General features: G+C 41.9%; 1 protein-coding gene across 13 annotated transcripts in view; it reads right to left on the bottom strand.

Annotated features, from left to right (window-relative positions):
• The window catches only part of SH3KBP1 (SH3 domain containing kinase binding protein 1), a 383,287-nt gene that overhangs the window by 109,877 nt on the left and 260,321 nt on the right, over window positions 1-13,089 (bottom strand). For all 13 annotated transcript variants that reach the window (XM_017540642.2, XM_017540638.2, XM_017540641.2 and 10 more), the window contains one exon: window positions 7,272-7,366. In XM_017540642.2, coding sequence (XP_017396131.1) covers window positions 7,272-7,366 — 95 coding nt within the window. The remainder of the gene's footprint in view (window positions 1-7,271; window positions 7,367-13,089) is intronic.

Below are 13,089 nucleotides of genomic sequence, written 5' to 3' on the forward strand. Positions count from 1 at the left end.
TAACAAGATAGGTCATGCTGCAAGAAATATACTCTATGACATAAATGACTCATTTGCTCAACACTGACATTTTCCAAATGTCTGTAAACCCAGATGATCCCAGACCTATGCTTAACTTCTTCATTCACTCATTAAACATGTCCGTCGAATGGGTCTGTCAGCATGTCATCATCTTCAGGGTGACACCTACTAATTTACTCCTCCCATTGGAACCACATTTAATCCTAGGATTTGAGCTCTGCTAAAAGCTTCAGCAGTTCAGAGAGAAAGGGTCAGGGCCAGCAATCGATTCGGCTGATTGGCTTTCTTCCTACCAAGCTAAGGATCTTGCTTGAGGTTCCTAAGGCCACTTCTCTTTGTGAAGGCAACCTTATTTTCCCGTGGAGTGGGAAGCAAGGAAGTCTGAAAACATTTTCTCATGAATAAATGTTTCAATTCATTAATGAATTAATGGGAGGGAGGCAGGAAGGGGAAATAAATATTAGAACAAACAAAATAACAGAGTTGATCATAGAATAACTTAGGAAGGAGCTCAGGACTCCTGCCTGCATTTTTTGTTGTTGTTGTGTGTGTTTTTTTTTCACCACAACAGTGGGTGGAAAGCTAAGTGGCAACCAGGCTGGGAAGAAAAGAGGAAGGCAAAATACTCTGGGCTTGGGAAGAAACTGGAAGAAAGCTGGGGAGGAGGGCATCAGGCACAAAAAGAACCAATATCAGCCCTGAGCCAAACCCATCATTCCCTCTGCATGGACCGTCATTTCATTCCTTTAGAGGTGACAGTGGACTTACACAGTCATGGATGATCCAGAAACCACCACAGTGATGTCTTGACTCTAACAGATCAGAAACATAGATTCCTAAATGCAAGTATCAGCAACAAAGGATAGGGTGATGGCATAGTAATTATGTTTTTCTGGTAAGTAACAATGACAATGGCATTACCTTAGAAAGGAAACTCCACAGACACTTGCCCTGGATATCTAGTAACAATGAACACTCTCAATGAGTAGACAAGAGTCACCTCTGGGAGTGACTCAGCCCCACAGGAAACACGAGCTCCACCCGCAGTTACCACTTTGCCCAGCCCCCAAGTTCCAAGAGCACTTGGTCCAGGGTCAGCAGATGCTTCTGCCCTGGCTCTGCCACTGACTTGCTGGGAGTCCCTTGGTAAAGCTGCTTCAGCACTCTGGGCCTCTGCTTCTCCTTCGTAATCTGGAGAGAACATGTGTGGTCCCACCTAATTCCCGGGGCTGCTGTGAAGAAGAGGGGAGATGCTGAGCTCTGAGGACTCCTGAGGAAAGGGGAATGGTGATGATGCTCCTGGGTTCTTGCTGCCAGTGGTCCAGAATCCTGTGCTGGGAAGCTGTGGTCCTGCAGAAAGATCTAGCTATCACTAAGTTAAATGTTCAACTGTTGTCTGAGACAGGAAGGAGGAAAACAGTATAGATGAAAGGAGCGGTTCTAACTGTGCCCTCACAGCATGTCTAGCTCTGAATATTTGGGGTCCCTACAAAGAAGCAAAATTCCTGGTTTGAATTTTTGCCTCACCAGAGTATCCCAGCATTTTACATAGTTCCTGGCACACCATAAATATTCTTCAATGTATGAATGAATGAATGAGTATCCCAGGATTTTGCATAGCTCCTGGCACACCATAAATATTCTTCAATGTATGAATGAATTAAATCAATGAATGAATGAATGAATGAACAAATGAACACTGTGAGGGGAAGAGGACAGAGTATAAAATTTAAATTGCTATCAATAATCTTCAGTGGATAATCCTCATGGTCCAAGGAAAGATGACTGTACTACAGTTGGGGATGCCACTAACTGTCTTTAGCTAATATTCTGGATCCCCTCTTTTTTGTGGTGGTGGTGGGGGGGGGCAGGGCCTCACTCTGTCCCGCAGGCCTGAGTGCAGTGGCACAATTATGGCTCACTGCAGCTTCGACGTCCCAGACTCAGGTAATCCTCCCGCCTTAGCCTCCCAAGTAGCTGTGACTACAGGCACACACCACAACACCTGGCTAATTTTTGTATTTTTTTGTGAAGATGGGTTTTCACCATGTTGTCCAGGCTAGTCTCGAACTCCCAGACTCAAGTGATCCTCCCGTCTCAGCCACTCAAAGTGCTAGCATTACAGGCATGAGCCACTGAGCCCGGCCTGGGTCCCCTCTTTCCCTAGGGTGTGTCTATCAGTTTCCTTCCACGAACATTAACGCTAGCTAATATAGTCTCTGTCTCCTTCCCTCCATCTCTACCACTCCATGATTTTGGCCAATAATGTTCGCTTTCTAAGCATTGATCTTGATGTCATCAAATAGGCTTAAAACAATGAAGACACAGGGGTTGGGTATGCTTTAAGGGTAAAAGACACAACTACCCAAGGAAGCCAGTTTAATAAGAAACACCTAAAGGTCCTTGTTTACAAAGGGGTCATGGAGGAAGCCTTTCCTCCTAGGTTAGTGAGAGCTGTGAGGAATGGCTGTTGCTCTGAGGCCAGGTGGCTGTTGGCCAAGAGTAGGAATGTGGCTCCTCTCCACAGCTGGGCTCATTCTGCCCCAAGTGGCAGTGGCCACAGCATGGGACACCCTCCAATGGCCATCACCTTTGCAGCTGAGCCCTGCCACAGCTCTTGCCTAGCTGCCCTCAGGCCTTCTCCAGGAAGATTCTCCAGTTGGGAATGAGACCCAGAAGCTTCGGAACCTTTTCAAACACACTCTGAGCACAAATCAGGAAGGCAGGGATGGGGGCGGCAGGAACACAGACGTGGAAGCTATTTTTGAATGACTGGAAATAAAAGCTAAACACAGGTATATTCTGCACGAGTGGAAATGTTCCCAAATTCACAAGAATTCTTTATAAATAAACTAGAAAACAAACCATTCAGGTTGCCACATTTCCTCCTGGTTTCCAGGGACACACAGAAATAGTTTGGGTCTTTGCACATTATTTCAGGAACTGCAGAGGGCTTATAAACACCCACTAAAGGTATCTGACTCATTTTCTAGAAAGCCACGTGAAATGACAACCTAGGGCTAAAAATGAGGGCAAAACCTGTTCTGTGACTCCTGCCACAGCACAGAAAAGCAGGGCAAAGGGAAACCACCTTCACTGATACCAGAGTAAACATCAGAGGAATTTGAGGTCTATCAAGAACTTCTATAGCAAACACTGAGTTTAGAGAACAGTAATTCAGGTCTTTCACCTCAACTCCTGCAACCAATAAATATGCATATCAGAATGCATATTAAACAGATCATGGTGAAACCATTCATTTTATAATAGCAATAGTGTACAATCATCTCAATGAGCTTCTGGGCGATTCCTAACTTAAAGGAAGAGTAACAATTTTCTATAATGTCAGCAGGGTTTTACAGGCTTCAACTCCATTCTTCCCACTTTCAGCAGGCAAAATATTTATGGCATGTTTTCTTTCCAAATTCTTACTAAAATCTCCTCCACTGTGAATACTTAACTATTTTAGGTGGATTTTTCACGATTTTAACCTACTTAACGTCATGGCATTCCAGCCTTGGCAGCAAACTGGGCTCAGACACAAGAGCCCTTCCATTCCCACTTCCAAGGCCCAAGAAAGAGTAGCCAGGGTTGACGTGACAATTTCTAGGATCATGGGTGCCACAGAGAGACCCCTCCTTACCAGAATAGTAAATCCTTGCAGCAGCCGTATGAGGTCAGCTTTATGGCCCTTGCACCATATACATACATACATATATATACATATATATGTGTGTGTGTGTGTGTGTGTGTGTGTGTATATGTATTTGTATTTTGGGTTCTGGGGTACATGTGCAGATCATGCAGGATTGTTGCATAGGTACATACATGGCAATGTGGTTTGCTGCCTCCATCCCCATCACCCATATCTGGCATTTCTCCCCATGTTATCCTTCTCCAATCTCCCTGCCCCCTGCTGTCCCTCCCCTATTCCCCACCAACAGACCCCAGTGTGTCATGCTCCCCTCCCTGCGTCCATGTGTTCTCATTGTTCAACAGCCACCTATGAGTGAGAACATGCGGTGTTAGATTTTCTGTTCTTGTGTCAGTTTGCTGAGAATGATGGTTTCCAGATTCATCTATGTCCCTATAAAGGACACAAACTCATTGTTTCTTATGGCTACGTAGTATTCCATGGTGTATATGTGCCACATTTTCATTGTCTGGTCTATTATCAATGGGCATTTGGGTTGGTTCCAGGTCTTTGCTATTGTAAACAGTGCCAAAATGAACATACATGTGCATGTGTCTTTGTAATAGAATGATTGATAATCCTCTGGATATATACCCAGTAATGGGATTGCTGGGTCAAATAGAATTTCTATTTCTAGGTCCTTGAGGAATTGCCACACTGTCTTCCACAATGGTTGAACTAATTTACACTCCCACCAACAGTGTAAAAGTGTTCCTATCTCTCCACATCCTCTCCAGCATCTGTTGTCTCCAGATTATTTAATGATGGCCATTCTAATTGGTGTGAGATGTTATCTCAAAGTAGTTTTGATTTGCATTTCTCTAATGACCAGTGATGATGAGCATTTTTTCATATGCTTGTTGGCCTCATATATGTCTTCTTTTGAAAAGTGTCTGTTCATGCCCTTTGCCCTCTTTTGAATGGGTTTGTTTTTTTCTTGTAAATCTGTTTTAGTTCTTTGTAGATTCTGGATATTAGCCCTTTGTCATATGGCCCTTGCCTTATGGCTGAGGAAACTCAGGCTCAGGGGGTAAGCAACATGCCCAAAGACACACAACCAGGAACAGTGGAGCTGGGATTCAAACCCTGGTTCTGGGAGCTGGTAGCCTACATAACACTTGTCCACTGAACACACTGCTTCCAGCAAACTGGAATGCTAGGTTAAGGCTGGCAGGCATTTCATGGAAATAAAGTAAAAATGCACACAAGCACGGGATAGCAAGAGATTTCCCAGCAGGTTGTATAAAAAAAAATAAAAGCAACCAAAACCCAGCAGAGACTCAACAAGAAAAGAAAACTTCCGGCCAATATCCATGATGAACATAGATGCAAAAATCTTCAATAAAATACTGGCAAGCCGACTGCAACAGCACATCGAAAACCTTATCCACCATGACAAAAAAAGGGGCTGAGGTGCTAGGGATGAAGTGCGTAGGGGACACTGGAGCGGGGGGTGGGGGGATGACACATCCTTCCACCCTTCACTACCCCAGGGCTCTCCTCCAGACTGGGTGCTGTGGTGGGTGCTAGAGAAAGGAGGATGGAGGAAGCCTGGTCCTGTTTACCTGGCCTGGGCAAGTGCAGAACAACTCAAGCCTCTGCTCAGCTCTGCAGGGCAGGAAGTGGCAGGGATGGAGAAAGGCTTGGGGGTGGGGGCAGGGTGGGACCAATAGATATTCCCTTTCTGACTAAGGTCTTCAGAAAAATCACATCATTTTTATCAGACTGGATCTCAGGCTGGGAGGTTAGGAACAAAATCATCAAGATGAATTTGTTCTCATTATGACATGTATTCAAATGGAAGGACTGGAGTAATATGTCAAAATAGAAATAGATGTGTTTGTTTTCTCAAACCTCATTAAATATTATTGACATACTGGGTTTTCAACTAAAAAGAAGCTCCTTCTCTTCCAAAGACAAAACAAAAACAGGCTAGTGAGTCCCCCCCACTGCAAAGAATAGCAGTCGTTTAATTTTCTGGTTGCTTTATCATCAAGGAAGAGAAAAGCGCTCTAGCCCTTTCCCAGTATTTCTAAAACCAAATATCTATGCCAATTATTATACCATTCATATTGTGCTTCACACTCATTTAACAACTTCCTTATTCCACTTCTTTGGTTACAGGTCTGATTAAAAATAGGAAATGCACTGTGTATCAGAAAGCAATCTGAAAGAGACAGAAAAGAACCTCTTCTGCCTCATTTGCAGAAAAGAACAAGGGAAGCATACTTCCCCTCATTTTCTCCTGCCACGTTCAACACCTACAGAGCCATACAGGGGAGAATAATTTACAGGTAAAAAGATAGACAAGTTCTTGGGTGATCCACAAAACCGGGAATGATTTGCTATTTCAGAAAACACTATATACTCCATACCACTGTCATATGGAGTTCGTAAGAGGACCAGCTTTCTCCCTAAAACTCCTGACCTTTGGCAAGCTACTTAACTTCCAGGGTCATTAGTACCCTGGCATCTTTGGATTAGACTGTTAAAACACACAATCTCTAAAGCCATGTCTTAGAGATAACCTCTTGATAACGAAGGCAAATTTTTCTGATCACCTTATGGGCAAGCCTGGGGGCAGGGGTAGGGCCAGGTGACACCATAGTCCCCTCCCTCTCAGTAATGGCTAGAGTCTAGCAGGACCCTAGGCCTACCCCACCTCTATGCACCTGCAATCTCTCCCCACTCCCTGCATCCTCCACCCTGTCAAGGCTTCCCAGCCCTGAGAGAGCCCAGGCAGCCACAATGATCTCCCAAGTCATACTTGCGCTAAGGGAACTGTGCTAAGTTCCCTGTCACTCCCCCAAATACAAGAATAAAACCACCATACACACCTTCAAGACTGTTCAGCTTCTCATGGTATTCGACCATCACAAAAATGCTGTTCTTCAAAGAAAAGGTCATATATTGTAGGTATTGCTTAAATAGTGTATCTTTCAACCACCTACTTGGTGAGTACCATTGTGTGAAAGCACACACAGTACACGGCCAAGGCCCTTGTTCAACTGCATCACTTCACACAGATTTTATAGCTCTCCATTTGTTTACAGGGCTCTGGCTCTAATGATAATAAACTCATTCAACCTTCTTAATCCAAACGAGACAGGCAAAATTCTCTCAGGCACTCTACCTGTCTTTGATTTGAACAGCAAATATTCTTTAAGCATTTTCTGCCTGTGAGGCATGACCAGCCTTTTTAAAACTCCTCCACAGATACCTCAGGACACAAAACTCTGCAGCCTGGCTGCTGTGGAGGGCAGGATCTCCAGCCAAGCAGGCTGCCTTTTGGGTTATTCCTTTGGGAACAGACTTTTCTGAAGGACCATGCAAATCTCCAGCTGGCCATAAGGCAAACAAATCTACTCTAGTCCCAAGGAATGCATTCATCTGGATGCTGGGCTTACCTTGATCAAAAGGAAAGATGCAAGATTCTTCCTCACAAGTTCAGGACGAGAAAACCAAGTTTTTAAGCACTGAAGCAAAAGTTTGTACTATCCAGTCAATACCCCAAAGCAGTTCATGGTTCAGAAGGTAGGAGACAACCTTTGTTTACCTTATTGATGAGAGTGACTATATCTCCTTCTTTGATTGTCAGTTCATCATCATTCTGTGCCTCATATGGAAATATTACTTTGCAGTAATCCTTGCCTATAAGAAAAACAGAAAACACAACCTTTAAAATGCTTTATCTAATGACCTGGCCCAGGAGAAAATATTCTCTATCACATTAAGTTCAGGGAAAGGCACACTTAACAGGTGGGATATTACTGCTGCATAAAGAAAGGGTGACTCTCAGGAAATGACCCAAGATTGCTCATTTTTAGCTCATGTATATTTATTGGCTTCCACTTTTTTACCCTTACAAATCATGTGACATCATGAGATGTCACTGACTGCTTTGCTTTTCTCTGGCAGAAAAGCAAAAAGGTTTCCTTAGTCAGGAAAACAGACATATACCATTTTATATACTCTCAAATGCATGCATAAATACCTATAGTCTACAGAGGAAGAAAAACTTAAGTTTTGCCTCACTGCCTTTTTCCATACATTACTAAATTAGAAACAAGGAATTTTTATATGTTACAAAGCTACCAGGGTACATAAAACAATGAAAAATTACCCCATTGTGGTATGCCTTAAGAGACAAATGTCAATGTATTTCTATGTGAGCATCCACCAACCATAAACAGCCAACAAGTATTGACTGAACATTCTTTACACATGTATGTGTGGGGGAGAGCTTGTTCAAATGTGTCCCATGGCTTTTCTGTGGGAACCTGTCTATGCATAGATGGCTGTTCCTCAACAAAGAGATGCAACAGCCCTCACCAAAGAGGGAAAAATACTAAGGCCACTATAAATCAATTTAAGTATGTCCTGAATTACATGGCTTTGAAAGTCTATCTGTTGTTAAATCATCTCTATTTATCCAAAAGCATAAGTTACGAAGACAGTGAAAACATTTATAAAGTATTTCAGAAGTGGAGACTTGGGAAACTAGGCTTTGATGACTCAGGACAGAAGGCGGAAAGAAAAATTCAAGAGAATTAGTATCTACTGGGACAGGCATCGATTATTCTGCATCAAAGTCAACAAACCTAATGGCTTTGAATGGCCTTAGATATTTCCCAAATTAGGCCAGTTCCTGCAGATGGATCATAACCTAGAGCTATGTCTTAGAGGTACCTCTTGATGACAATTATATTGTCCTTAGTGTAATTTATATTATTGAAATGTGTTTCTTTATTTTGGTTAACATCCCAACAACCAGAGATTGTGACACATGAAATAAAGCAATTAAGAAATCCATAATACAGATACACTTTGGTCTAGGTTGGGATAGGACAGAGAACGGAGGGAGGAAGGGGAAAAAGTAAAGGGAGGAGAGGTGGTATTCACTTTGCTTTTGTGCAGATGTTTTCAGATTCTGTACAATGGGTTGAAGATATTAGTTACATCCTCTATCCTAGTGTTGGAAACCTTCCATTTTGGGTATTCTGGGCCTCTGATGGCTTTTGCCTCTTAACCTGTGCTGAGCAGCAATAGTTCTAAATCCCGTCAATACCATATTCCTAAACCCACATAGATACCAGTGTGCTATCTCTCTTTACTTAGTAATAGTAAACCTCCCCAAATCTGAATTGGTCAAATGTTCTAAAGAGAGGGAAAAAGTTAAAACATTTCTAAATTGGATAATGACAGCTCCTTGCCAATTTTCCTACTGACTGTGCTAGTGAAATATGGCTGCCAACCTCAAAACTTATTATACCACAAACACAGTATCAGTGAAGAACTACACTGCAGAGTCCTGGCTTTAAGAAAAATTCTTTGTATGGAAATCATGGAAGCATTTTACTAAGAATACAGATACCCACAGTCAACAAAGAAAGAACAGGTCATGTGTCTGTTCTCTTCAGTTAAAAAAGTTAACTAAGTATAACAGAGACTGTTGGTTAATGTCCCAGCAGACATTCCCCACCCTTTTCCTAGTTCACACAATCCTAATTTGTTCAGGCATGACATTCAGGAACACAGAACCCTCTCACAGCCCTGGAGATAAAAGTAGAATATGTCCAGGCAAATAATGTTAATCTCACTCCCTTTTGTTGGTGATTGGTTTAGGGATGGGCATGTGATCTATTTTGGATATGCTTGTGTTCTATTTCCTGCCAATGAGATGTGACAGGAAATCTGCTGGGGGTGAGAGAGGCTGTTAGATTTTGTCCCTGGGGTGGGTGTGTGTAGAGAGAGACACGGAGAGACAGAGACAGACTTGGGGAACACAGTAGCCCATTTAACAGTTTTATCTTTGTTGGACGTCAGTACAGTGTTTCGTGCTACTGAGATCATACTGAGATCACATTTCAAATGCAAGAGGAACGCTGAGAAAATCAGTGATAATTTGATGAGTTTTAATAAATTTATACAGTTGTGTAACTATCACCATAATCCAGTTGTAGAACACCTCTACCATGCAGCTATGCTGTTTTATGTGTAAGGCATCATACATAGAATTATCTGGAAAGTACCACTGTTAGAGAAAAAGAGGAGATACTGGTGCCAAGGATTGCTGCAGCATGTATCGCCCCTCTTTTCATCCCCAGAGCCTGATACAGAGCTCCCTCTCAGTGTTTCTTAATGATCTCCAAGTGACCACTACAAAGTCGAGGAACACTTGGAGGGGCCACAAGGAGGAGGAGGAGGAGAGGACTGTGGGCCAGAAGGCAGGATACTTGGGACTAGGTTGGATTTCCAGCTGGGCCTTCCCAAGCACATGACCTGAGACAATCACACTATAGCTCTGTATGACCTCAGTGTCCTCAGGTGTAAAATCAGGGGCCAGCCAAGGAGGGGTGATAAGAGGGTCTAGTTAACTTCAACAGGACACTCAGCAAATTTCAATGCATTTCAGAGCTCAAATATAAAGCAACTAAAACAGAGCTGTTCTGGTTGGGGAGTAGGGCTGTCCTATCTCCCACCCAGGTCCCCAAAGACATGTCAGTGAAGCTCTGGGGGCTCCAAGGAGCACACTGGGCTAGACCTGAGTTCCTGGCAGCTCTGACTTTAAGCTGTGACTTTTCATGACTCTAATCACAGGCACTATCACCCAGAACTCCTGACCAAATCCAGCAACCATTAGCTCCACACACTTTATTACGATATACTTTAAAATAGGAATTTATTTTTACTGATGAGGCATTTGAGCCTGAATTCAGTAGTATTAGAAAATAAAAAGATTTCTGGATAAAGAAAATGTGGTACATATATACCATGGAATACTATGCAGTCATAAAAAGGAATGAGATCGTGTCCTTTGCAGGGACATGGATAAAGCTGGAAGCCATCATCCTCAGCAGACTGACACAGGGACAGAAACCCAAGCACCTCATGTTCTCACTCATAAGTGGGAGTTGAACATAAAGAACGCATGGGCACAGAGAGGGGGAACAACATATACCAGGGCCTGTGGGGAGGCAGGGGGTGAAGGAAGGAAATTTAGAGGATGGGTCAATAGGTGTAGCAAACCACCATGGCACACATATACCTGTGTAACAAATCTGCACATTCAGCACATGTATCCCCCCCACACCATTTTTAAGAAGAAATAAAGAAAAAAATAGTATGTTGCTTTGGATGTATCAATAGCTTTAAGATACTCAAAACTGTTATCTGCAAAAAAATTAACTCTGAGTCTGTGATTTCAGTGTTAAAGTATATGGAACAAAGATGTTCCTGACTTCCACTTAAATATTTATTGAGCTACTACCATAAAAAGATATTGCCAATTTGGGGGACTGTGATATACAAGTAAGCCCAACCACCCCCTCCCGTCCCTGCATGGAAGTGACTACCTAATTCCTAGAGAAAGGCAAGGGCAGGATAATGGCAGGAAGAAAAGACAAACCCATGTGTACACAAAAACTCACAATGATAGCATATTGTTATGATTCAGAGAGAGGCAAGATTACATTCAGGAGAGAGTTCTCAAAAGAGCAAGCATTTGATATAGCTTAAAAGAAGGGTGTAATTCCAGGTCCTTTGGACATGGGAAGATTATAAATTTTAAATGAGTATTGGACAGAGTTGGAGAAGAAGGGAATGAAATTAATTTTGGGAGGCAGGCATTTTCCATCCATTCATCAATTGGATGGATTTAATTAGAGTTAAAACAGGAATGAATAGACACACACATACACACACACAGAAATAAAGCACAATGTATCCAGCAATTTGAGATGATTTTGTCTTTTTTATTTAGAAAGGTTAAAAATGACTAATGAATTAGCATAAGACTGAAATTCTTAATCAGTTAAGTCTTTTTTTTTTGTCTTAGAATCCTTTAAGAACCTGATAAAAAGCAATGACTCTTTCCAGAAAAAAAAAAAAAAAACCCACAACACAACAAACTATACACACCCACAACACAACAAACCATACACACACACACTCAAATGTCCGGAGAAAATGTGTACAATATCAGAAGGTTTGAGGACCCCAAAGCTGTTAGTTACCTAGTTCCCACATCAAGAGCCCTTGTACCAATTACTGTCTTTCAAATTTTAAGAAGTTCACGCTATTAAAATCACCAAGAAGTCCAGTCATGATTCACACCCTCCCCAAAAAACATTATTTCAATCTCTAAACTTTTAGAAATTTACATAATATTAAAAACAGACTGTTAATGGAATTGAACTCACATGCCCACAGCACATGACTGCCTGCAGCTAGTTTTATAATCTATTCAACAAAAAACAAACCAACTTCAAACAAACAAGCAAAAATTCTCAGCTTAAAAAAAAATAAAAGCAGAACCAACAGAATAAACATATCAGAAAGCTGAACATATACACAGAAGGAAATAACATTAAATCCAGGACAACTCTCTGGGCTTAGTTTTAGGGTATAAAGATCAAAACCCCATGTGTCATGTGCAGATCCTGATAGGAAGGTTTCCCAAGCTTTAAACAGCATTTGGAAAGTACAAGGTCACACCCAGAACTGGAATTTTCCTTTCCCTTGGGATACTTCAACAAAAGTATCAGGCTCAAGGATACCAACATCATAATCAAAAATTCTCTTGTTCAACTGACAAATCTTATCTCAGACACTACTGGTTGGTAATCCCTCATTCAGAACACCTGGGGACAGGATTACTCAGATTTTAGAAAGGAAATATACTGCATATACCACGTAATATGTAACATCCTCAGCTGGGGACTGGGGCTGCACCTAACCATTAAAAGTCTGCAGTAAATGGATGACTGGTCACTCCAAGTGGGAAACGTAAATACTATGAATATATATAAATATATATATATGTCAGTCCAGAACAAGTTTTATCACCCAAAGAGCAATAAAACATTTTAGTTTTCAGAGCTTTTTGTATTTTTAGAATTGCACATAAGGGTGTGGACTTCTATTATGCTAATGGGAAAGAGAAATTAAGGTAAATAAGACACTATCTGCTTGAGGAGCTTATAATCAAGTAGCAGAAATGGGCATGCATACATACAGCATTGACCAGACAGCAGTGAAGAGAGGATGAAAGCCATGCATTCGGCTTAAAGTGTCAAGAGTATCACAAATGGGACAATCACTTCCCAAACAAGAGACTCAGGATCTTGTCGTAGAGTAAGAAAATGGCAGTGGGCTTTGTACAATGTTCTAGAACACTGACCAGAGGAGTAGGACTGGAGTGTGTTCCCCAATCATCCCTGATAAGAATTTTGTGGGGTACCTGTTCATTCTATGATCTTCCCAGATCTCTTCCCTGTGGATCTGAATCTTCAGATCTGAGGTTGGGCCAGGAATCTATTTACTAAACAAACACTCTGGTGATTCTCATCAGGGAAGTTTTAAAAACCTTAGTC

Source organism: Cebus imitator, unplaced genomic scaffold (assembly GCF_001604975.1).
Source record: "Cebus imitator isolate Cc_AM_T3 unplaced genomic scaffold, Cebus_imitator-1.0 Scaffold128, whole genome shotgun sequence".
NCBI lineage: Eukaryota > Metazoa > Chordata > Mammalia > Primates > Cebidae > Cebus > Cebus imitator.